General features: G+C 46.9%; 1 protein-coding gene across 3 annotated transcripts in view; it reads right to left on the reverse strand.

Moving 5' to 3' along the window:
* The window catches only part of LOC104484422 (inverted formin 2), a 43,238-nt gene that overhangs the window by 5,192 nt on the left and 13,178 nt on the right, over window positions 1-24,868 (reverse strand). Inside the window, exons 2-22 of one of the 3 annotated variants that reach the window (XM_086748313.1) lie at window positions 18,999-19,407; window positions 17,545-17,660; window positions 16,855-17,014; window positions 15,995-16,028; window positions 14,802-14,943; window positions 14,558-14,699; window positions 13,138-14,025; window positions 11,744-11,889; window positions 11,596-11,657; window positions 10,867-10,969; window positions 10,705-10,790; window positions 10,069-10,169; window positions 8,698-8,768; window positions 8,474-8,581; window positions 7,424-7,494; window positions 6,663-6,783; window positions 5,955-6,119; window positions 5,143-5,245; window positions 4,137-4,295; window positions 2,384-3,148; window positions 876-932 (exon numbers count right to left, since the gene is read on the reverse strand). In XM_086748313.1, coding sequence (XP_086604439.1) covers window positions 877-932; window positions 2,384-3,148; window positions 4,137-4,295; window positions 5,143-5,245; window positions 5,955-6,119; window positions 6,663-6,783; window positions 7,424-7,494; window positions 8,474-8,581; window positions 8,698-8,768; window positions 10,069-10,169; window positions 10,705-10,790; window positions 10,867-10,969; window positions 11,596-11,657; window positions 11,744-11,889; window positions 13,138-14,025; window positions 14,558-14,699; window positions 14,802-14,943; window positions 15,995-16,028; window positions 16,855-17,014; window positions 17,545-17,660; window positions 18,999-19,392 — 3,993 coding nt within the window. In that variant the 5' untranslated portion in view covers window positions 19,393-19,407 and the 3' untranslated portion in view covers window position 876. Of the gene's footprint in view, window positions 1-875; window positions 936-2,383; window positions 3,149-4,136; window positions 4,296-5,142; window positions 5,246-5,954; window positions 6,120-6,662; window positions 6,784-7,423; window positions 7,495-8,473; window positions 8,582-8,697; window positions 8,769-10,068; window positions 10,170-10,704; window positions 10,791-10,866; window positions 10,970-11,595; window positions 11,658-11,743; window positions 11,890-13,137; window positions 14,026-14,557; window positions 14,700-14,801; window positions 14,944-15,994; window positions 16,029-16,854; window positions 17,015-17,544; window positions 17,661-18,998; window positions 19,408-24,868 lie in introns of all 3 variants that reach the window. The other 2 variants (XM_086748312.1, XM_086748314.1) reach the window with 2 other exon arrangements.

Here is a 24,868-nt window from a genome sequence, read left to right on the forward strand (position 1 = left end):
AAAGACAATGCGTAACTATGCAATTTCAGTACGGTGGATGTTTTGGTTGTTTTTTTTCCTTGCATTTCTTTCCACTTGCTGTAAAAACAGGCAAAGTTTTGCAAGTGGAAGTCTCATCCCGAAACTCCTTAAGCTTTCCTTTGAGGGGCAACTGTATGTTGCCAGCATCAGTGAAGGGTACAGAGAAGTCTGTACACAGTTTCACCAGAAATTTGGTTTACCTGTATTATTTTTCAGGGTCACAAAAGCCAAATTACCCTCCCCCACTCCCATCCCAGGAAGCTGCATGACTGCACATAAGAAGTATGTTTGCTCCAAATCTGTGTGCAATTCTGGAAATTAATTTAGTTTTGAGTTGGAGCTGGTATCTTGTCCCAACTAGTACTCCTCCCTGGGTCCAGTGTTTCATTCTCTTTTCCAGATAACTATATTTAAATGGTGCTATAGGAAGTGGCTACCTGCCAGCAAACCAAACATTGTTCTTCACAGGAGGTAGGTACTGAAATTGCATTTTTACAGTTTTTGAGAAAATAATGGGATCAAAGCAAGGACTTTTTTATTACATGAAGCTGAATTAACTTGGTTAGAATAATGACTTTTAATTATCTGCAGGGAAAGAAGGTTTGGTTGCTGGTGACACAGAGGACAGAGATGTGGGATGTGATCCTGTTTCAAGGGAAGATCAGCACTGACTCCGCTCAACGTAAGATCAACACACCGAAGAGTAAAAATCAGAGTAACAAATTTATTTCACATGTGTTTGTGATTAGACACAAAGACAAAAAGCTTAGCTGGTATGCTGAATACTGATTAGGTGTGTAAAGTCCCAGTGCTGTGGTTAGTTCACAGAGAAACACCTTTGCGAGTTTACATACCTCATTGTACCACACAATCTTTTTTTGTTTTATTAGCTCCAGTATCAGCCTCAACCTCTGCTTTTAAACAAAAGAGAGACACTAAATATAGCTGATCATGGCAAGGCAAATCTAACAACAGGGAACTTTTTATGATGAAAACATTGTCTAGTAGCAGAGAGGTTTCTAAGATGCCATCCCTGGATGCCCAGGGAGCCTCCTGGCTTTTGGGGGGTTTCAGTTCCTTAAGCCAGAAATACTAATTTCAGACGTCAGGAAAGCATCGCCAGGGCTGAGAGCGTGGGGTGCTCCCGTTGCTGCAGCTCCTCCTGCTGCCTCCTGGGAAGCAAGTTTGGGAACCACTGCTCTGGGAAACCACTTCTGGTTTGTGGCTTGTTTTTTCCCTAGGGGAAGGTGGTGTGTTTAGAAACATAAATAACTACAGCCCCAGGGCATGCCGGCATTATAAGGGTAAGTCCCTCTGTGGTAGATGCTCAATCCATGCGTCTTTCTCAGCATTGGGTATTCAAACCCTCCTTTCCTTCCTCCTCCATCTTCCTTGGGAGGAAGAACATTAAACATTGATAAAAAGACTTCCACCCCTTTTCTGCCCATTTTCTTGACCCCAGGATCCTGCAGAAAACAGGCTTTGGACAGTATATTGCATCTTTCTCAGACCCATGTGTCTTCTCTATGAGTCACCTGTAATTCGGGTTTAATGTACCCACCCAAGGGTGGCTTCAGCTCAGTAGAGTCTGAGGGACTTGGATGCACTTCCCAGGGTTGGGATTGGCTGTGGATGCTCACCATGAGGCGGAGACCTGGGTGGCTCCACGCCTCCGGCAGTCGAGCTCTCTCCTGGCACTGGCGGGGCAGCCCAGAGCGAGGGATGGATTTGGCTGGCCGAACATGATCCCTCACACAAGCATCAGCAAGTTGTTGGCTTTCTCCCCTCACCCTGCAGTGATGGCTTGGTCTGATGTTCAAGAGCCACCTGAAATACCTCTGAGGCAGGTTTTCAAGTCACTGCAGGCAAAGTGCTCCTGCAATCAGGCTTAGGAGAGGAAAAACCAAACAACCTCATGGCAACACTGATGTTGCTGGTTTTATGTGTTTATAAGTGGTTGAGAGGGGGTGATCGCTGATTAAGTACCCAGTATTAACTGCTCTTAATCACTGCTCTGGAGTCTAATGGAGCTCTTGTTTGCACATAACCGTGCCTTGTAGCTGTCTTTAGCACACTTGACAGATGCGCTTATTGCCATCTTTACTGCATATGTGTAATGGGCTTTTTAATTATTGATTCATCATTACTCCTTTATAAACTACTTATAAATGTCAACAGAATGAACAATTCTTGTGTTTTTCTTTTTAAATCTCTTTCAGGTTTACAAAAATAACAGCTCCATGAAACAGCGTGGCTCTAGGGGCAGGGGACAGTGGACCTTGAAGTGTGGAAGAACAGATACATATGAGGAAGCCTCCTCAGCTTAACTCAGTCCCTGAGGGTTACATATGAAATAAGCTACCTGAGTGGCTTTTGCCGTGCCTCTTCTTCTTCCTCCGTTTCCCGGATGGCCTCTGCTTTTCCCTGTCGGTGTGAGTTTGCCCCGGGGGGAGCGTTGCTGAACAAGAGGAGTCAGTGGCTGGCTCCTCTGAGAAGGACTTCTCTTGAGAGGTGTCCAACAGTGAGTCTGTACCAGGGTCTTCATTTTCCTTCGCCATCTCTTTTGACTCTGCCCGATGAGCCTCATCGCAAGGAGCGGACTGAGTGCTGCCAGGGTCGACTCTGGTCTCGCTTGGCAGGGCTTCTGGCTCCTGGACCAGCCTGTAGCTCTCTGAGCCACCAGCTGGGCATTCATTGTCCTGGCCTTCTGAGATGGATCCATTGACTTGGTCTCTCAGAGCAGTGCTTGAACTGCTGCTCACAAACCTTATCCCGGTGCCCATGTTAGCAGCAGAGAAGGCAACGGAGCTGCTCTTCGTGCTTGGATGGAGGCTTGCCCAGCTGTCTGCCTGCTCCATCCCGGCACCTGCCATGGGCTGACTGGTCCCGTCAACTTCCACCAAGCTTACTGAGGGGCTTTCCAGCTGTGATTCTGGTGGCGAATTTCCTCCAGCATTGTTTTTAGGTAACATCTGGTTTGAAGCTGAGGCATTTGTAACATCTCCACCTGTCTCCATCAGGGCAGCGGTTGAGGGAGGGGTGCTTTCTGAGGGATGACCGTTGTTGTTTTGTTTGGCCTTATCATTGACCTGCTTTCCTGCTGCTTGTGGATCCTTAATGCTCTTTCCTTTAAACAAAAAACATGCGATCAGCCACAGCTGCAGACTTGTACCTGGGCTCAACCAAGGTGCTTCTGCCACTGGGAGAGGTTACAAGCAAGTAGCTGCCTGCGGAGGATGCCCTGACCCTAAAGCACCTGTGCAGAGGCAGGATCTTTTTATCCTCCCTACATCTCCCCTGCTTATACCTCATCTGGTTACCCCAGTTGGACTCCAAGGCTCCAGCTCAGCAAAGCCCCTGCTCTGTTTTCACCTGCAGTGTCTGCTGATTTCCATGGAAGTGCCCGGACTCACAGGGGTGTCTGAAGGCCTATCTCAGGAAGAGGGAATCTGCCTGCAAGGTCCTGAACCAGCCAAGTCTGTTGGCTTGGTTGCATGAGGACTTCAAATCTGCCCATCAACCAGCCTAATCCTGCCCTTGCAAAGCAGGTTTAGGAGAACCACAGTGCACAAGCCAAGCTCTATAGTAGGCCACTGTCCTTCGCCTTATCTAACATGCACTGACACCAAGGTCAAGAGATCAAAGGACAGTGAAACCCATGAGCATCCTCTAACAAGCACCTAAAGGACTTGAGTCCTTCTGCAAATAGGGGTTTCTGGTCTTTTTTTAAGGGCTACTTTAGATTCCCAACTGTAGACTGAGACAGGGTGCAGCAGTCTCCAAGGCAGTGACAAGCTGTGCTACTGCGACTGGATAGCATGGAGGGGACTCATCTGCGGATGACAACAGTGCTCCATCAGCACAGTACTGTGTCTGACCCATGGGCTGTGCCTCTTGGAGGATTTACCAGCATGGGTACAAGGCCGTGCTGCTTCAAATTGCTGCTAATTCTGGGGCAGACCTGGCTTAGGGCCCTCTGCTTCTCTTCTCCACAGCACTGGCTGCAGAGTCCTTAAATAAAACGGCCCAAATGCAAACGCGTTTGTGTGCTTGGCTCAGGCTCAGAGGCAGATGGGAATGAATACCTGCAGGTACAGTTGGGTCTGTGTCCTTACCAGACTGGTTCTCCTCTGGGATCTCCACAGGCAAGGTTTTAGGAATTGCATCCGGTTCGTGTCTGTTCTTTGTCTTTCTCAGCGTGAACCCTTTCCTTATGTCGGCCAGCAGTGCATCGATGACACACACCTCCTCCTGCTTCACCACCCCCTTCTTAACTGGGATAGAGAGAGAGAGAGAGACGGGTGTTAAATCCACCCATGAGATGGGGCAGGAGGATGCTCTGCAGTGATGCTATTGCTTGGGGCAGGTACTGCTGTCCTGGTATAAAAGCAACCACTGGGCAAAAGCAAGTGGCCGATGCCAGGCCTGGGAGCAGCCCGTGCTCCGTGCTTCCACAACAGCATGTCTTGGATGAAGTGAAGGGGTTTACCCCAAAGTCTGGGTGCTATAGGCTGGCACCAGTAGCACCAGCTCTGCCCAGACCTGTGCCTGGTGGTACCATGACCTTGACACGCCTCCTGTTTACTATTCTGTGTTGGTGGGGCCCTTTTTTGGGGAGGACGACAGGGAAGGAGGGAAATAATCTTGATTCTTCCTTCTTCTCAACTTCCAATTGTACTTTTCCGTTGTGCCTTTCGTTTCCATTCAGAGAAAGGCAGGTTTAAGTTATCTGCAAGAGTTTTGGGATGTCAGGAGTCTGTCATAAAGAGAGACCTTTTAAGTGCATATGGGGATCTTGCTGGGGGAAGAAGTCAAATGTTTCTTTTTAGATTTTGGGTTCAAAAGTTATGATTAGAAACTGAAAAAGTTAACTGAAATATTTCAATTTGTTTTCTTTTCCTCTGCTGTTCAGTCGGCAAACCTAAAATTAACTTCTCTGCCCAGCTGCAACTGTGAAAAGTCAATTCTTAGCTATGGCTGTAAGACACCTAAAAGCCTTTAGTCAGCCGGCACCTGGAAACCCACAAATAAATTACCTCTACTGGTCCATTAAAGCAGGACGAGCAAAGAGCTCCTATCAGCTCCATCTCTCTTTTTTTTGGAGCCCCTTCAGATACTCACTGACTTTTCCATTTTCTCCTTTCTGTCTCTTCCCCTCTTCCTCTTCCAGCTGTTTCTTCCTCTTCTCTGCCTTGGCAGCTTGCTCCTTTCTGTCCTTGTTTTCCTGCAGTGAGGTAACAGAGGCATGAGAAAGTTGGCTAAATACCTGCTAGAAAAGGTGATGAAGAGAAAGACGATCTGCAGATGGTTGCAAAGGAGGAAGAGAAATTCTGGCCTTATCCTGTGCAATAAATAAAATGGGCATGGGGAATAAGGGCTGTTTTGCCAAGAGGGTGAGAGGGAGACTGCTGGCTTGGCCAGGACTCTGCCACATCTCAGTAGGAGGTGGCAATGGTGATCTGCCTCACACAGCTACTACCGGTATGCAGATCTGCCTGATCTTTAGCTCAGGCAAAAGTAGAAGGTATTGAAGCCACAATTTCCTCCAAACTGGTGGCTTTTTTTTTTGCTACACAGCCCCTTTCTGAGCCTGTTTGCTCAGGTTGGATCAAAGGGTCAAGTTTTACAAGCTCCTTCCTCTAAAATTTATATGCTTGACTCCAAAGCATCTTTGTGAATCTGCAGCTGAAGTTGCACCAAAATCACATATCGCCAGGGTTTGGGCCAGGCCAGGAGCACCAGCACTGCATGAGGATACGGTGAAGCAGGGATCAGACACTCCCCCAGGTGCCCTCATGGAAAGTGCTGAAAGGAGGAGGCCGTAACCAACACCCTCCCCTACCAGATCTGGGTGCCCGTCCCACCCCTGTCTGTCAGAGCAGAGCCATGCACCAGTACTAGGGATGCTCAGCATCATGTGTGCAGATGCCAACCTTCAGGGCTCGAATGAAGAGATCTCTGAAGGTCTTCATGGTGCTAAATATGTCCTCTAAGGACAACTTGCTTGGATCTTCACAAAGGTAATTTGCAAGTTCTTCTCTCTTCCTTTCAATGGTTTCAAATTCTTCTTCCAGCTTTCTGGAGGCATCAATGCTATCCTGAAATGCATTTAATATACACAGTAAAGCACCATCCAGAGGACAATGAGGGAAGTGAAAAAACGATGTCAACATAAGAGCTTGGAGCAGGACTCTGGGCCCCGGCTTTTAACTGCAGCACAGCTTATAAGGTGGGAAGAAACTTAAGATTTGCAGATGGTCTTTGCTCCTGGTGACTGTGCTGTGCCAGTTTACAGGGGTGACTTGAGCAAGACATGGAAAGCTCAATACAAAGCTTAATCCCAAGAAAAAGCTGATCCACACAAAGGGTGAACATCTTCACTCAAAGTGAGGAGCAACACAATAGAGTGGAGAGAGCATCTGGGGCAGGGGCCTTAAGAAATGGCCTCACCAAAGGTGTCTAGGTTTGGCATGGAGATGGCAAATAAACAAAAAAAAATAGGCATCACAGCCTACTTCCAAATCGGAGAGCATGCCTTGTGGCAGTATTTTTCCCTCTCATGAGCCTCCTCAGCTGCACGTGTATCGCACACTGCCTCTGTGTGTGTAATGTGGGGAATAGGAGGGAGCTCCATTACTGACCTGGATAAGTTTCTCATACTGTTGTTTCACATCGTCATTTGATGATAAGACTTTTCGCTGAAGCTCCATCAACTTCTTTAAATTGGTGCTGGACTCCGTGCGTATAATATCAAGATTAATTCTGAAATCACACAGAACCCCTCCATTAGCTGACACTCCAGCACCCTGTGCTGCCCAAAGAGAGGACAAGCCTGAGCTGGCAGTTTCATTGTCCCTCTGCTTCCCACCGCTTTTCTCAACTGAAACCTGGGCTCTGAACTCCAATTACAGTCCGAGCTCATGAAAAAAAAGCCTTCCTCCACAGCACTTTTAAAAGTGGCCAGGTCTACCTACAACTTTATGTATGAAGTAGATGAATGCCTCAAAAAAAGCCCACCTATTTGAAGGGTCGTCCTCAACCCTCAGGGCTCAGCATCAGCTCACTTTCTCTGGCTGAAGGCATTTCAGAAATGCTCCTGGGTATCTGGCCTTCAGAAGCTCCAGCTACCACAAAGGCAGTGCAGATTTTGGATGGGCCTGGGAGGCATCATTGACTGAACGCTCTGCAAATTTCAGCCCTAAGTGTTGCCAGCTGTGGTAGAAGTATTATATATTAAGGGGGTTTCAACATTCATCAACCAAATCTTTTGGTTAAAACTAAGTAAGATGCCGTCTTGTTAATGTGCTATACCAGCTGCATGTGTCCTCATTCCTGTTACACTGGTGATGTGTATGGGATTTATTTTTGTTTTTAATTAGAAGGAAGTGACACACAATTTTACCCTGCTGCTTTTGAAACATATTCAAGATCCTTTGGCAGTTCCAGTAGGTCCGTGTGGCTGTTTTCTACTTCCTGAAGTGCAAGAGAGAAAGAAGTGTTATTTGCTGTGTGGCAGAAGCTGAGAGAGGAAGGTGGGGAGAAGAGACAGGGGCAGCAGTGCCCGGGATGGACGACTGTCCCGCCTCCTGCTGCTGCCCCCGTCTGCGGTTTGCTTTGCCTCGCAGAGCCAAGCCCTATTCAAAACAGGGTCGCACGTTCAGAGGGGGAAGGCATTGCTTCCAGGCTATAAAAACATACAGGAGGGCTGAACGCTGAGAAATATTCATAGTTCAATGCAAAACTGACCTGCCACCCTCTTCTGAGACACCTACTCTTGGCCGTGGGAGGAGGCAGGACTGCGGTTTGAAGCAGTCTGACATCAAACGGTCCCAGGAAGGTATCAAAAATGGCTTGACTCTTATTTGCATAATTTACTTTCATGGCTGTGCTTGCTAAAGCTACTGCCAGCTAAAGTGGGGCTTGAACATGCGTAACTGGAAACAAGGGACTTTGGTGAATGAAGGCAGCAGGGCAGAGCATGGAGAAAAAAAAGGAAAAAATAAAAAAACAGCATTGCAGGGAATAAGAAAGCCATGGAGGCTTGGAGAGGAGCATGAAAAGCTCAGGCATAGTCTGGTGGAAAAGGGAGAGGCTGTGGAAAAGCAGAAGGGCTAAATGGGTACAGACCAGCCAGGATAGCTTTGGAAGCCATGTGCTCTGTGGTTTGCAGCTGATGGTGTGCAGATTGCACAAATATGAGAAAGGAAGTTCCAGCCATTATGGGGAAAGATGCTGGAGGAAAGCAGAACAAGTCTTAAAATACAGAGCTGCCTGTGTAGTGCCCACAAGCAGCCTCCACCAGCCCAAGTGAATCAAATGCTCCCAACATGCGACACTGCAGCTAGCCAGGGAGGATACAGACACAAGCACGTGGCATCAACTGAAAGCAGAGTAGGTTCATCTGTGATAAAGTCCTTCCCCTTCCCTATCGCTCAGGACTTGGCAGAGGTACCTCCAGAATGTGGTGGAGCAGCGTAATGCGGGTTTGGTTTGCTTTGGTTTCTGTTAGTTTGAGTAAAGTGCTGATTTTAAACCCATCGGCGTCACCCGTGTGACTTCCCTACAAGACAGAAAGAAAGCAGGTGTAACTCCTGTGTCCATCCAAATTACAACCCTCAAGGAGATCATCCACATACGGTAATGCTAGGGGGAGAATAAGACAAAGGAAGTCCTTACGTAGTTCAGAAAGTTTCCAACTTTGAGAATCAATTGACAAAAGAGTGGTAGGCGATGACTGTGCAGAAGATCTGAAAAATATAAAGGACTTTTAAACAAAAGCCTCTGTTACACCAGAACATTTCCTAAACTGCATCAAAATTGAGATTCTGAATTTTACCAAACCAAATCTGGTATTTCAGATTTGCAGCCCAATGGCCCAACTTGCAGAGAAACTGATTCTACTCAGACTCAATTCCAGGAGTTGTAAAAGTTTTTGCTGACTTATGTTTCTTTCTTTACATCTGGTCTCTCATTACTAATGGAAAATAACCTGGAGTTGGACCATCCTCACTAACAGCCATCAGCTCGCTGCCTTCCCTGCAAGTACCCCAGTTTACCCTGGTGTGGGCGAGGGTAACTGAGCTGTAAACTTAATGCTGCAGACTCCATTCAGCTGTGCAGCGAAGCCAGTTCTGACAGCCCTGCGATTATCCGCCAGCTGCTAAAACCAGACGTGCTCGCCCTGTTCTTGGTCTTGCATGGTGGAGGTGATTATCAGGGCATGAAGGGTACAGTCCCTGTCCTTGCTTTTAGGACAGGGTGCTGCAGTGGTATGCTCTCTGAAGCACACAGCTCTGAGGCAGGAATAGCTCCAAAAGGACAAGTGGGCTGCTTGGAAGACACTTTTTGGGGGAAGCTTCAATTAATCCCAGCAGGCAGCTGTAACATCAGCTGGAGAAGCCCCTCTGGCAGGAGCTGGGAGAACCTGTTATTTAGGACAGGCAGCACTTGACAGTGCCAAGAAGCGCGTCCTGCTCTCCATGGAGTGGGACCTGAGGTTTCTGCCATAGGAAGCTGAAACCTTTTGCATAATCTCTCCATGTACTCACAAAATTGGAGCATCGGTAATTTATAGCCCAAAATAACAAACTTCCTCTTCTGGTTCCATTTGTAGGCAGGGAAAAACTAAAGCATTACTACTTTCTGGGGGAAGTTTGGGGTATGGTTCTCTGGCAGCAGAGAAAATTGCTGTGAGGAAGTCTTAATGTGGCAAATAATGCTGGATGAATTAGCTGTAATGGGGCCAGCCCTGCTGTCTAAATTCAGCTCCTTTAAAAGGGCTGACAAGCTTCCAATGCTTCACTGCTGAAAATGTTTCAGAGAAATACAGCTGCGGCAGAAAAAAGAGGCCTGAGGGTGAGGGAAAATGATCTCCAATCCTGTTAAGGGCTTTGACCATCAGCAGAGATACCTAGAACTGCATCCCATATTCTGCAAGGGAGTTTCTGGGAGCTGGGTAGACTCATTGCAGAGGTCTACGGGAGTTTTTTTTGGGGTTTACAGCTTCCTGTCATAAATAAGACCCAGAAATCAGGTCAGGCCATTTACCTTCACAGGCTTTCCGGATGGCTTCAGCTTTTGGCTGAATCATGTCCAGCACAACGGTGGTCTCTTCACAGATCAGCATACATTCAATGCGCAGCTGGTAGCTAGGGACGGAGATTGATTCAAAGCTTAAAAGGCACTGTGATCCTGGCCAGCACAGCGGTCCTCTTCCCACATCACCCCACAACATCACTGTCAACCACATCCACATCAAACCAGTGTCTGTGGCTTGTGGAGGGAGGTGAAGGGCTGCCGCTTGCCTTGGGGACCAGTGGGGATGCAGTTTCTGCTGACGCACTGTGATCAGCAAAGAGAAGACTGACCACCATGTGAGATATGGGGCCCCCCTTCTTGGCAGTGCATTTAGCACTGCCTTTCAGTAAGTTACGAGGCCTCCTTGGGCAGGTCTGACCTGGGGCCTGGGCCAGCTTCTGCTACTTCCGAGGGAGAAGAGGCGCTGGACCAGCAACAGCCCTTCCTCTAAGGGTAATGGGGAAAGTGATAGCTCTAAGGTGGAAATGGGAATCCACCAGCTATATCCATCATATCTGTCTGTGAGGCTCCTATAAAGACACTTAAAACTTCCCAGAGGTAAACCCAGAAAAAGATTGGTCTGAGATTCATTACCAACACCCTTACCTGGGAATCTGAAGGAGGAGAAGATAAAACTGATCTGCATTTGCAAGCTTTGATTTCTCTTCTTTGAAGGCCTTCAGGTTTTCTATCTAATAAGAAATAAAGAATCAAGACTGCACTGCACGTTCAGCTCTGTGAACTAAGAGTACCATTTCTCCTCCTGACCTCGTGCTTTTCAGGCAGCAGCTTCAGCAACTGCTTCAGAACCTCAACGTCGAACTTGGTCCGGTCCCCATTCTGGACCATGGCAGCCACCTCTTCGTTGGAGCTGCAGGGAGGAGAAGCAGAGTCAGCCATCACCCAAAGACCCCTCTTCCATAACTACATGCTACCGAGAAATGTATCTGTGCAAGCGCTCCATGCTTTCCTTAGTGAGAGCCTCAATAAACCAAAAGGAATGACATGTCCCTGGGATTAACTCAGAACTGAGACCTCTGCTATGCCCCAAATTTTGTTTCTGGCCCTGGTCTAGTGACTCAAGGCCAAAGATCAGTCCTGCAACTCACATGACTGTCTCTGGCCATTTGATTACCTTAAAAAAAAAAATAATTCATTCTTAACCTCTCCATTGGCCCTGTTTTGAGGAGTAATTTCAACTCCAGAGGTGTCTCACAGCCTAAGTCACCCTAAGAGTCTGTGCCACAACTTTATCTGTAATGTGGAGATGTAACAGCTTTTCCAACTTACAGGGATGTCATAGGTAAAAATGTAATTAAACCCCTAAACCCAGTATTTTAAAGACAGTATAGAAGAAACTGTGAAATGTTCAGATATTTCAGTAACACAGATTACCAAAGCACATTGGCTAGAACAGATTTTTTGAGGACCTTCCAGATACTATGCGAAACCTCCTCAAAGTTTTGTCAACTGTCACAAAAACTGGCCATATCTTACCATTTAAATTGCTTCAAAAATATGTTCAAATTGAGACTTTTCTTGGAGTCCAAAAATGTGATCTTCATTAAAGAAAAAGAAGATATCTCATATTAGATGAGCTGTCTGCAGTGATCTTTATGCGAAAGAACGGGAGGGACCTCCTCACCTCCTTCGGTTCTGCTTTCACTGGTGCGGCCGTTTTCTCCTTGGGGGTTGGTTGTGGAAAGCAAAACAGCTGCTCTATGCTTGTGTAATTGGGCTCTATAGTTTCCTCACTGCTGCTGCTCACTGAAGCCCACATTGAGTGACTTTCTGAAAAAAGAGAAGATGTTCAGACTGGCTACAGGGACAGCTGAAAGCTCCTGGCTTTTGGGGCAATGTGAGTTGCTAGAAGGGACACCTCTCAGGAGATGAATGAAATAAGAAAAGACATATTAGTCCTGGATGAATGCTAGTTATTCAGGAGGAACAAGTCCCACAGGCAGGATCCAAAGTTCGTGAAGGGTACTTAAACCCGGTGCTTTACCCCTGGTTGTGCTGGCCAGGGGATGTAGCACTGGGCATACAGAGGCCGTACAGCCCCGGCCCTCCCTATACAACTGCATTCTCCTCCACAGCAGGCAAACCAGACCAGCATGAGAAGGACCTCGGCTATTTCTTTCCTAATCCCATGGCTGATGTTATTTTTGCTTCCTTGCACGCTAGCTGAGGGATTGGCCACAACCTGGACATTTCCTGACTGTGACCTTCCTCCATTTTTTTTAATTTTATAATTGAGCCTCCTTGTATAACGCTGGCTATCACACTGGTTGAATTAATTCCCACTGCACTTTCTTCAACATCTTTTTTTTAAAAAAAACCCATCACTCAAATGTGCCTGTACAAGTCTCTGCTGAAGTAATCCCAACAATTAACTGCTTTTGCGATTGAAAACACGCCTTATTTAGACTTCACCTATGCAAACTTCCATGCAGTGCATGCCTTGCTTGCCTAGGACAAAGCTGACCTTGCCTGTCCTGGCTTCTTCTCACATTTCATGCTCCTCTTTGGATCCACTGGGAAAGGGAAATGTGACCCAAAAATCAAGAGCTAACTCAATGATTCTCACATCTCTCCAATTATTTCTGTGTCCTTCTCAAACTGTGATGTCATCCTTACCTGCACTCTTACTCATGACTTTAACATACTCAGATGTAAGTACAGATAAACTGGGGAAGAAAGTCTGGGGAACCCAGATCAGAGCCTGTTGAGAACTTAAGCCTAAGGAACGTCATGGTGATTAGTGAAATATTCCCATCCCTCCCTTCTTTTAAATTCAAAGGATTTTAGTTATAAGCAAGCTATTCCAAACTACTGATTTATTTGGAATAATTGGAATGATTATTATATTAGTGGTTTTCAGCTACTTATATTTATTTAAGCTCTGCAGGTCAGGTGTAATGGAAATCAGGTAAGTTTTATATCTAAATGGAGCCAACCACATTTGACAAACTCAAACATAGTGTTTTCTCCCCTGGGTCACCCCTAAAGCAGCAGTGACTTTATGACAGAAGCACCCACCTCTCACCACGTTGGAAGGTAGCTTCTGCCAGTTTAGCTTCTTCATTCTCAACGTTGGCGTCTTCACTGTCTTGCGTGGAGGTCTGCCCACGCCAAGAGGGCAGCTGAATTGGGAGGCCACCACAGCTTCTATATGTTCTCCTGCCATGCCAGGAAGAAGGGGTGGAGGGGGAGGGATGCCACCCATGCCAGGCAATGGAGGTGGAGGGGGAGGGATGCCACCCATGCCAGGCAATGGAGGTGGAGGGGGAGGGATGCCACCCATGCTGGGCAATGGAGGTGGGGGTGGAGGGATGCCACCCATGCCGGGCAATGGAGGTGGAGGGGGAGGGATGCCTCCCATACCAGGCAATGGGGGTGGAGGAGGAGGGATGCTACTCATGCCAGGTAATGGGGCTGGGGGTGGAGGAATGCCCCTCATGCCAGGCAATGGGGGAGGAGGAGGGGGGATATCTGCCATGCCGGGCAATGGGGGTGGGGGTGGAGGGATGTCAGGGAGTGGAGGGGCTGGAGGTGCATTCATCACGGGGGATGTGGGGGTCACGGCTGCTATGCCAGAGGGTGGGGGTTGAGGTGGTGGCTGTGGAGGTGCCGGGGCAGGAGCAGTGTTGGATGGAGGGTTAGATCTTTCCAGCGAAGCAGAGCAGGCTGTGAGCTGGGAGGATGAGATCTTTTCACTGGTGGGTGGCCCTAGGGGAGTTGCTGGTGCCTTAGAGGGGTTTGATGATCCTGCTGGTCTTCGAGCTGCACGTGTACACGGTTCTAGCTCTGCCTGGATGCCTTCATTTGCACTCCCAGACAGACGGTTTTCAGCTCGCTTTTGCTTGTTTGGATGTTTCTTGATAGATAGCAGCCTCTCAATGACTTCTTCAACTGTGTTCCCTTGGACTAGAGAAATGAGTCAGGGTCAGAGAAAGGGGTGGCCCCCAAAGGTTAGTTCATGCTATTCAACCCTCACTAAGCAGCAGATCTGGAGCCACAGAGTCCACTCCTTGCTGTCACTTTATACAACTGCACTTTTAGCTTCCAGGAAATTTCCTTCCCATGGTCCTGGCCCAAAACCACTGTTTTGAGTATGCCTGCCAGCAAGACTAGCTAGCATCAGTGGCAGGATGCCAATAAGGGCAGGTTCCCACTGACTCCCATGACCCAAACCTCAAGGCTTAACCACCAAAGGAAGACCGTGAATCCTGAGCCCCCTGCTAAACATGGCCAGCTCTCACTGGCATCCTCATGGCTGGGGCTTCGCATCAAGACTTGACCCTATGCAGGAGATGTAGCTTTGTCCCAGCTTCTGTTCAGCTCTTAGTAAGTCCCATAGATTACTTCCTGTGCATTTGGGAAAGGCTTTTGTGGACAGGGGGTGGGACAAGGGACAGCAAAAGGAGAGTGCAAGGCTGGATGGATATGTCATTCTTACTGTCATTTGCGAGCAAAAGGGCTCTGTTCACTACTGCGTCCAAGGACTCCCACAGCAGGAGGCTGGAGTGATGAGATGGTTCCAACTGCAGCAGGCTCTGGAGGATGGACAGCAGCTGGATGGAGACTGGAGAGCGGCTCACCTGGAAGACAGGGCAGCTTTACATCACAGCAAGGCTGGTTCCAAGCAAAGTGTGTTAACTTTGGCATTGCATGACTTGTGCCCTACATGAGGGACTACTTACTTTATTGAAGAGAGATGAAAAGACCTCATGATGATCGTTCATGTTTATCCCATCACATATCTTTAATAATTCCTCATCATCTTCTATCTTGAACTCCTCAAATGTATCACACTGGATAAGCAGATCCTCCTCCTCTATGTCTCTGCAATATTACAGCACGCATTTTCACTGGAGAGCCCTTCACGATTTTCAGATGATTGTTCTTGCTTAATGGCATTTATCTCTTTGCCTCTCAGACCCAGCCAGTTGGTGTTGAAACTGCCCAAGTCTACCTTATTTATAATGGATCAAATGCCATCGGTGTATCATTTCCTGAACTGAATGTACCTCTTTCTACAGCCATACACACAAATGAATGAGACTTTTCATGGCATAACCTGGCCCAGTGTATGCTTTGTATGGTCTTCTCCTTGGAGCTGTAACAACAGAGTGGCATTTCCATAGTTTTGAAACTTTTTTTTTAAAGTCAAGATAAATTGTAAATATTCCAGTGATGTTTCTGTTTGAAAAACTTCCTTCTCTGTTACTCAAAATTGGACTAAAAAACCCTGAACACTCTAAAGCCAACTTTTTCAGCACTCCTGAGATCACTCAGAGCAGGAACTCTACCCTTGCTAGTTGGCAGTATTGAAAGATCTTCTCTTCTCTAATTTTTATGGGGTTGGACGGAGAAATTCCAGTTACATGGGTAACTACAACTCACATATAAAGCATTCTAGAATTTATGATTGGTGTTTCTGACAGAACATGATTTTTACATGAAGAAACTGTGAAGACAGGTGTGCCCAGATATGAATTAGTAAATTGTTTTAGCTGGATGCTTCTGGGACCAACACCAGCAGTGAAGGGGTTTTGAATACAGCAAGCTGCTCAGTGAGCCCACAGCATCACTTCACGCTCAGTCTGAAATGCAGCTTCAACGAGGACGTTGCTGAGCCTTGCTGCATCTGTGCCCAGCACCTCTGCCAATGCCATCTGTGCCAACAGCTGTTCCCATGACACTGTGGTTGGCAAGAGCGGCTTAAAACTGACCTAATGCCTCCGGTTCCTATGAAATGGGTGCACATAGGCAAAGTCCACTCCGCCCAGGTACGCTTCACTTCACACAACTGAAGGCTGGTAAGTATTAAGTTTCCACAGCTACATTACTGTGAATCTCATTTATAAAAGAAAATGTAAACAGTGATCCTTACCTTAGCTTGTCTAAAATATCCAACAGCTGAAGCCCTGGGAGAACAAAAAAAATGGATATACTGGCATTATGACCTACTTGGCACTGATCTATTATGATCTTTTTATAAAGTTATGCTCATAAACACTTTCTGCAGAGAGAAAAAGGGAAAATATCTCCAGATGCATCTGTCAAAGTGAGTAGGGTCATCTGGTAGATGAAGAGACCCATGGTACACATGTCTGCAGCTGTGTGAACCACTGCAGCATCCCCCTGGAGTTACTGAGGGACACAGGCACTTCTGGGGCATGACTCACCTCAGTCCGAATTAGACATCCAAAATCAGTCAGATGAATGGTGTGGTCAAATGTCCCTTGCTCTCCACAGAGAGCAATGGAGCCCAGGCTCACCAGCTCAGATGTGCACATTACGTGAGGTGAATCCTAACAACAGTACCTGCGATCCCAGTATTCAAGAAGTTGGAAAGTATTTCTGAATCACAGGGCAGCTTCTATGGCTCAACTGAGCAGACACAGGGTGAAGAGACCTTATCTCCTCTTATGAGGAGTTTTAACTTATAGAAATGTAGCCACATAAAATGATTGGTTGTAGAAATATATTGAAGAAGCTCAAGGGATACAGTGCTGCTCAGATGCCAAAAAAGATTAAAACTATGGGAAAGCAGCAAAGTTAAATAAATCTGGTTAAAGAAAGGTTATTGAAGAGAATGGAGACCAAAAAAAGGACTCTACCTTTAATATTTTTGCAGTTTTTCTCCCTAGCCCTCTTCAGTCACTTTATGGATACATCTGAAAATAAAACTGCCCTGTGCTTGGCAACTGATTTTCTCCAGAGAAAGTTAAGTGTAACAAACATCCTTACCTATGAACTCATTTCTGATTTGTGTCCTTGTTCTTAGCTCTTCTTTCCCCAGTATGATGGCATTGATAGCACTCAGCAGTGTCACCATGTATGGCACGTTATCTGTGTTGGAGAGCTCGTTCATTATGACGCTGAATCGATACTGCTGGTTCTTCACACTCTGTTAAGAACACAAGTGATATTTCTGTTCAGAAAGTTCAGAAACGTCTAACAGTCTGGTGCAGGTTCTTAGATACAATTAGTATCTTAAAACCTCTCAATTTATTCTATTGCACCCAAGACAGGTAAAAGCAGCACTCCTCTATCATGGAGCAGGGTCTGCTCCACAGAGAAACTCAGTGAAACTCCTCTTGGATCCCTTTATGCTTCCTGCTAACTGATGCACCTGCCGAGGCTTGTGGCCAGTGAAACCCATGGATGTGGCACCATCTATTTTGCTAATCTTGTAGAGCTTTTCCTGTCAGAAAGGACCTTGTGCATGGTAGTCATCTGTCCAGACAAGTCAGAGAGCAGTACTGTGGACTTCTACTGACTAGGCCAGATTTCCTACAGATTTCACCTTGTAAAACCCTGTCTCTCTTACCAAAATGATGTGAAATGACCTTAATTCCCAGCCTTTTTCTGTGGTACATGGATCTACCCGCACGTATCAGAGCAGAGCAGTACCTCCTGCTGCAGCCCAACACTTGCCTTGTAATGGTCCAGGGCATCCAAAGCCAGAGCATGGCCATCTGATGAGTAAATGCACAGTGCAGCCAGGAGCTCAAATACTTGCTTTTTGACCATGACATTAGTTGTGTCGAGTGCTGGAGGAAAAACAAAACAAAACAAAAACCAATTTATAATGACACATTAATGTTCTGAATCTCAGTGTCTTCTGCTACATGGCTTATGACCAGTGGCAGAAAAAAAAAACTGAAGGAGTGGAGCCAGTACATAGAAGATGAGAAGAAAAATATCTCAATTTATAGATATTCCATCCCAATAGCAATATCTAGTAGTAACTTCTAGTGGGAACAGTAGATGCTAGTTCAGGTACCCTACTAGCATTTTGGTGCTGCTTGTAGGTGTTCATCTCTTCCATGTACCAGTGGCGTGCTGCAACAACAGCCAAGATCTCAGCATTCACAATCGCACATTTTATTTCCAGTTTTCACATATGGGTATTTTCTAGAACAGCAGACGAACCATTTTCCTCAATTAATGAGTCTTATTTTTAGTGCAGAAACACCCAATATGCATATCAAGTAGGTCAATTGTTCTAACCAATCCCCTTGCATTCCCTTTTGTCCACCACTTTGTCTCTATGAATCTTGGGAGCTGGGAGGGAGTGGATTAGACCATCTCATTTTCCCTTATTAGTGCACAAAGTAGCTTGACCACTGAAAAGTCCAGGGTGTCCCCCTATTTTTCACAGCCCAAAAATGCCAGCTCTGTATTTCACACTGATTAAGAAAATACAGGGTGGACAGGAAGGAAGAGGACTTCAAAATTGAAGAGGAGAGCAAGCTAGCTTTCAGACTAAATACATTTTAAAGAGCTATTAATAAGGGTTTCTGGGCACAGCTGTGATCTGAGCTCTGTGGAGCAGCACAGAAGTTATCCTCCCAGCACCACCATCATTAAGTGCTGTACAGTAAGGCCTAAGAGATGCCCTGACGAGTTTCATACCTAACAATGAGTCAAGTGAATGGCAGGAGAAAGTGAGTGGAGTTACCTAGCATCTTCAAGCAATGCAGAGAATGGGCTCTCTTGAGTCTAAACCATGCCATCTTCCCTCTTCTTTACAGGCTACAAGTCTCCAAACCCTTTCAATTCCTTTCCCTCTGCCCTTGGGGCTCAGAAAGACCAAATAGCAAATGTCTGCTGACAACTAACCCAGCTAAGGCTGGGTTTATCCCTGGCTTCTCTGTGAACTATGAAGACATTTGCGTGGAAATGAACCCATCTAAATAGCATTGAGTGGCAAAGGCAATGCCACTTCCAACCAATATTATTTTAAAGAAGAAAACGATCTATTTCATTAATCAGTTGTGTTCAACGACTTGCAAGAAGCCTGGTGCAGGGCAGGGAGATGAGCAACAGAAAAGTCCCAGCCCCGCCATGACACACGCAATGGGTGAAGCAGGAAGATCTCTTCTGACCTTGGAAGAGTTTTCTGACGTAGCCCTCGTTGCTCACAATGTACTCAATGCCTTTGTGGGAGTTCATGACCGCTCGCACACAGTTAATGCAGGTGAGCTGAAGCAAGGCATCAGAAATCCTGGCCACTCCTCGCCCGGACAGCCTGTCCAGCGCCTCCAGGAGGAGGTCCAGCCCGCACAGCTCCAAGAACTGGACCATCCAGGCATCGTCGCTGTTCTCCAGCCGCTTCTTCAGCCCAGAGTAGTTCACCACTGATGGCATTTGCAGGAGGCGGATGCACAGCTCTGGCTCTGCATTTTCCAGGTTGGCCTCCGACTGGTCGGTCTCCTGGGGTCCAAGTTTCTCCTTCAGGGCAGCCCACTTCTTGTGGGCACCTTCCTTTTTGATTGACATTGTGAATGGTTTCTCCTGAAAGGAAAAAAAAGTGATAAGTTTGTCTGGACTGACCAACAACCCTTCGGCAGCACTGGTTTTTCTCCACGTTTTCGGGATGTAAAGCTCAACTACAGCAGCTCCTCAGCTCTCCAGCATGTAGGGCACACACTGGAACCAGTCCTCAGCTGAGAAGAAACTCAGTATGTCCCCTCCTTAACAACACACATTATATTCAGGCCCTGAAAAATCTGTAGAGAGACTCTTAGCACATCTAAGCCAGCAAATACAGCTTTAAAAGTAGCCAATTTACACCAGTCAATAGCTACTACCTATTTTCATGCAGCACAAGGATAAAGTTGGAAGCGACATTATCAGCTCTGAACTCCTTACGCCCATTAAACCACTTTAAAATCTCACTGTGCTGGAGAGGCTGTGCAGTTTCTAAGCATTTGTAATGGGATGGAGAAGTCATTTTGAGCATATCCTGCTCATAAGAGCATCCAATTACCCTGTTATTTTTTGCTTTTGTTTCTTTTGACTGATGCGGAGGTTAGTTTTATAGCACTCGCTTAATCTCTTCCCGTCTGCTGTAATAGCAAATATGTTTGCAAAATGTTGTGCTTGTGCGTGATAATGTGAGAGCTCAACAGGTTGTGAGTGGAGGGGTGGCAGCGCAAGGCTATGAAAACAGCAGTGCGTCTTTTCGGAGATGGGGAGCATCTTTTCAAGGCCCATCTCCCTGGAGGACATGGCCTGTCTCAGCTATGCTGTTACCAGCAAGGAGGGTGAGGAGCTGTTTCAGCACAGAGAAATAGCAAAGCCAAGTCTAATTAACCCTTGGTGACAAATTTTATGTTTTCAGGCAGGACTCTTATTTTTCAGATCCGCAGAGATTAAGTTATGCAGTGCAAGTCCTTTGCAAAGCTGAATGCAATCATTTTAAAGCTGAATTGCTCCCAGAGAGGACAGTTTGTCCCACAGAGAGGGGATAAACCTGCTGGACTCAAAGCCAGCCGCTAATGCTACCTCTCCTCCCTGCAGTGCCACCGGGACCTCTGCTTCCCTGGGCTGGCGAGCCTGCATGGAGCTCAAAATAACCCAAAACCCACAACTTGGGGGATTTAAGGGATTATAGGAGAATATCACTTTCCCTTACCAGCTCCAGCACCAGGGTTTCCAGCCCTGCAACGTGTAGGGAAAAGGCTTGAAAAATCTAAACTGAAAAATCTCTTTTTATTTGCCAGAAAGCCAAGATAAAGGATGGACGTTTTTCAACGGTTGGAAATAATATTGTTATTTTAAAGTCTGCCTAGTGATTTTTTCTGGTGAGAAAGGTCCTGGTTGCTTCACCGCAGCTCAGCCACATGCCCATGCTGCTGGCTTCTTCTTTACCCCAAAGTCTCATTTTGGGACTCACACCTTGGGGAATACACAGCCAAAAAGTCTTCTCACTAATTTGCAGTAGGCATTTAGGGCATGATATTATAGGCCTAAACACGCCTCTTGGGAAGACGGAAAGTGCAATGAGATGGGATATTTGAGAGAGCTTTGGAGAAAACCCCTTGCAGAGTTTCCCTTTGCTTCAAAGGCTGAAGAACTGGCCCAGCGCTCAGTTGTTCACTGTTCTGTTGTCTGAAAAAATGACGGTCATGATCAAAAAACATGGAGTTGTGAATATACCATCCGAGAACACACTGTATAGCTGAAAAATAATAAAAAGGACCATATAAAAAAAAAATCCAAAACCCAAACCATAAACCCTCCTGCCAAAGCACAGGCTTGAGTTTCTGAAGCTTGTCATCACTGTCTGCAGCCCGGAGCCCTTACTCACTGCTGGTAAAATTCTTGTTGGAGTTAGTCACCCCCAGTTGCTCCTCTGCACCCAAGCCCAGGAATGTGGGCTAGGCTCAATGCAAAGAAGAGAAACCCTCCCTCCCTGGAGGGAGAGAAGTAAAAAATGTCCTGCCCCAGGGTCACAGCCCTGGCAATAGAGCAGTGCCCTACACCTCTTGCCGCAGCGAATTTACAGTCATGGGGCTGGAGAGGTGCTCGTAAGGGGCTGCGGTCAAATCCTGCTCCATACTGTGCATCAAGCCCAGGGGTCCTCTTCCAGTGCCTGTGGGTGAAGACCAGCACAGGTCAGAGCTGAGGACCACCCGACCAGGGTGGAGTATGGCTCATCCTGCCCAGCCCTCTTCTTCGGTGGCTTCCCCCAAGACCCAAGATCCCTCAATCCCTCAGCCTCCTGCTGACCTTGGTAACTGGGAATCGACTGTCCTGGATATTTTTACTCTTGCACACAGGATGGGGAAAATCCAAGGGCTGGCAGCGGGGCCAAGCTCTGGCTCATTGCGTGGGACTCGTCCTTCCTCTTGGCTCTGCTAGTAGCCTAGACTCCTTCCTCTCCTAAAGTGAAGGTGTGCACCAAGCAGAGAATCTGGTTTTGGGCCCCGTGCATGCACAGGGAAAAGCCTGGTGGTCCCGCTGGGTGAGAAAGCCTGGAGCAGGATCGTCCTCCTGGCTCATGGCCAGGCTCTGCCCTGCCCGGAGCTGTGCCGGGGCTTGTGCTATCCAGCCGAGGGGCTGCAGAAGTGGCTGCCGACCGCAAGCTCCGTCTCTCTCAGCATGACTTCTTTTGATACTCAGCAAATCCCTTTTTTAAATTGCATATCACTAAGTGGCTACCCCTTAGTGATATTATCGAACCAAATAACAAAGCGGGCTGGCTTTTTGCTCCCAGTCATGCCAACACTTCATTATATACCATATCAACCACAGAAAGACAGAGAGATTATAACAGCATTACTGACCTTAGGCTTAGCTGATTCCTGAAAATTAAGCTCAACCAGTGCAACAGGAGACAGGAAATACTGACAGAGCGTCCTGTTTACTGGTGGATTTGCTCTGAGTTATCCTTTCCTCCCCACCTGCTCCACACAGATGTGAAGAGATGAGAAACAAACCCAGGCAGGTACCTCTCCAAACAGCACCGGCTTGTGTTTTTATGCACTGAGCTGAACAAATTGGATTGATTAAGTATTCCTTCCCACAGAGCGTGCACTCTTTTTGTAGGGAGGAAGTAAAGACGGCTAATGTATCTAATCCTAAAAAGGGAATAAAATAAATAGGAGCTGTACTATATAAATGGAAAGGAAATAAATATGGAGAAGATGGCAGTATGATTCTGCAGATGGTGTGATAAATCTGTTTACAAACACAGATATGAGTGATATATTATGAATGCAACATCTTCCCATATTTTCCATGAAGCATAGTGTTGCACAGCCACTTAGATACACCCTTAAAGGGCTGGCAGTTTCGCCTTTTATCTCTGACCACAGGAGCTTATTAGCAGGTAAAGCATCTCAGCAGCGTGAGCCATACAAGGGATTAATGTGGAACACAGCTACCTGGTTGTCTCAGAAAGGCCATTTAGGCTATGCTGGCTGAGGACAGGAAAGTCCCCTGACAAAAAGTGACAAGGTGCCAGAATTAAAAGGCAGAATACATCTTGCCTTTTGCCAGGAGAAGGGCATGGGGAGCTTTCCTTTTTGCTACCCAGGCCATAGAGGAGGATGCCGTGGTGGAAGCAATGTCCTCAGCCTCTGTGCCCGACCGTGCCTGCAGCACCCTCGCTCTGCCCTCCCAGCTACGCGCTCGGCATCGGTGCTGGGTGCTGCTCCCTAGGGCATGTCCTGACCATGCATCTGTGCCTGCTGCCGTGAGGATCCCCACAGCCCACAACACTCACTGTGGTAAATGCAACCCCTTCCTCATGTTGCTTCTCACCCTCAGAAGTTGGTTAGGTCTAATGGGGAATGACAACTAAAGAAGCATCAATGCAAAAAATACTCTTATTTGAAGAGATTCCTTTGGGAAACAGAAAGGCATCACAAAGGCTCATCCTCTTCCACCCAGCCACAGCAACATTGCGGCTCATGGCACTAACTTTTTGGATCACGGGGTTTGCAGGGCTGTGATGACTACATCCATCCAACTCAGTTCATGAAATTTCCTCCTCCTTTCTTTTTTAATCAGGAGCTTCCCTGATTCAGTTTTCTGTGCCCTCCTGTCCTTCAAGTCAGCTCCTAGGGAGACGACATCTGTGAGAGATGAATCAGGGCACGTCAATACTTTCTGCATCCTGTGAACCTGTGGAGAACAGAGCTGAACAGCACAGCTTTCAGTCTAAATTATTATATGCCTCCAGGATGCCATAGATCACAGCAAGGACCTGGAGGACATGTAAAAAGAGACTTCTCAGGGCAGCTAAGTATAACTGAGTGAAAACAAAAGGGAGAAAAATTACAGGTCTAAACCATTCTGATTTTTTCTGGGAGCAGACCCGCTGCTCATGCTGCAGGACTGGGGGGGGGGGGGTCCCAGCTCCTTGCTGTCCTTTGAAGAAGTCTGAGACCATCCCGATGCCTTGTGCTGCCCTCGCAGCCCTCTGCTTCCCTGCCCAAGCTGGTGGGACACACTGCCTACCTGTAAGAAAAGGTCTTTTTTTGCTGCTCAGGCCCCCGTTCCCTTCCATGCCTGTTCCTGGCACTCCAGAGCCTGTTCTGCCTGGCTGATTGCTAATGATAGGTTTTGCTTCTGGGTAGTTCCAGTTTCGACTCTGCTGCTGGGAATATGCCGAGCCTTTGTATTTTGCAACATGTCAGACTACTCAATCACTAAAAAGAAACAACATCCTGGCTTTGTGTTTTCCAAAACAACTTCAAGAAGCATGATGGGTTTGTTCCTCCTTTCCTCTTGCTTTCATTTGCACTATTGTATTTTCCCATGCAGCATCTGAACAGCTCGCGTACATACAGTTTAACAAAATCATTCTCCCATGCACCGAAAGAAGTGTGGGGGACCACAAATTTTAGCAACCAACCTGACCCCTTGGTGTGGGCCAATCAGCATCAGTAGGAACCGGTAGTGTACTCAGTCTCCCAGGTAGCTAACTGTAAGTGTACGGTGAGAAATTTAGGTGTTCAAACAAAAGGCATGGTTTGCCCCACAGACTACAGCAAAATTAGCTGCGACCCAGGCTCAGCATGCAAATCAACTACTGCTCTGTCCTTTTTCTGCCATAACCAGCAGCTTCAGTTGCCCTCAGATCTATTTATTCTATTTATCCGCAGCTGTATCAGAGGCTTCTTCTGGCAGCAAACCCCCAGAAAAGGACTTCAGTGTATGGACAAAAAGGACCATGGCCATACTGATATAAATGTATATATATTACGCCAGTATAGCTTATTCTTTTACAAAGAAAGGAAAACCACGTTGTCCTCATTCAGACCCATCCACCACTACTAGGACACCATGTGCCAGCACAGCTTTCCTCTCCTGGGCAAATCAAGCTACAGTACTGAGTGATATCTCACACAAGTGGTAAATGTGTCCATTCTGCATGTATTGATAGTGGTGGGGTTACAGCGGGATTAACTACAACAGTAAAAATAATCACTGGTGCCTTCTTCCTCGGCAGTAAACGAACAAG

This window comes from Chlamydotis macqueenii, chromosome 5 (assembly GCF_036417535.1).
Source record: "Chlamydotis macqueenii isolate bChlMac1 chromosome 5, bChlMac1.mat, whole genome shotgun sequence".
NCBI classification, from domain to species: Eukaryota; Metazoa; Chordata; class Aves; order Otidiformes; family Otididae; genus Chlamydotis; species Chlamydotis macqueenii.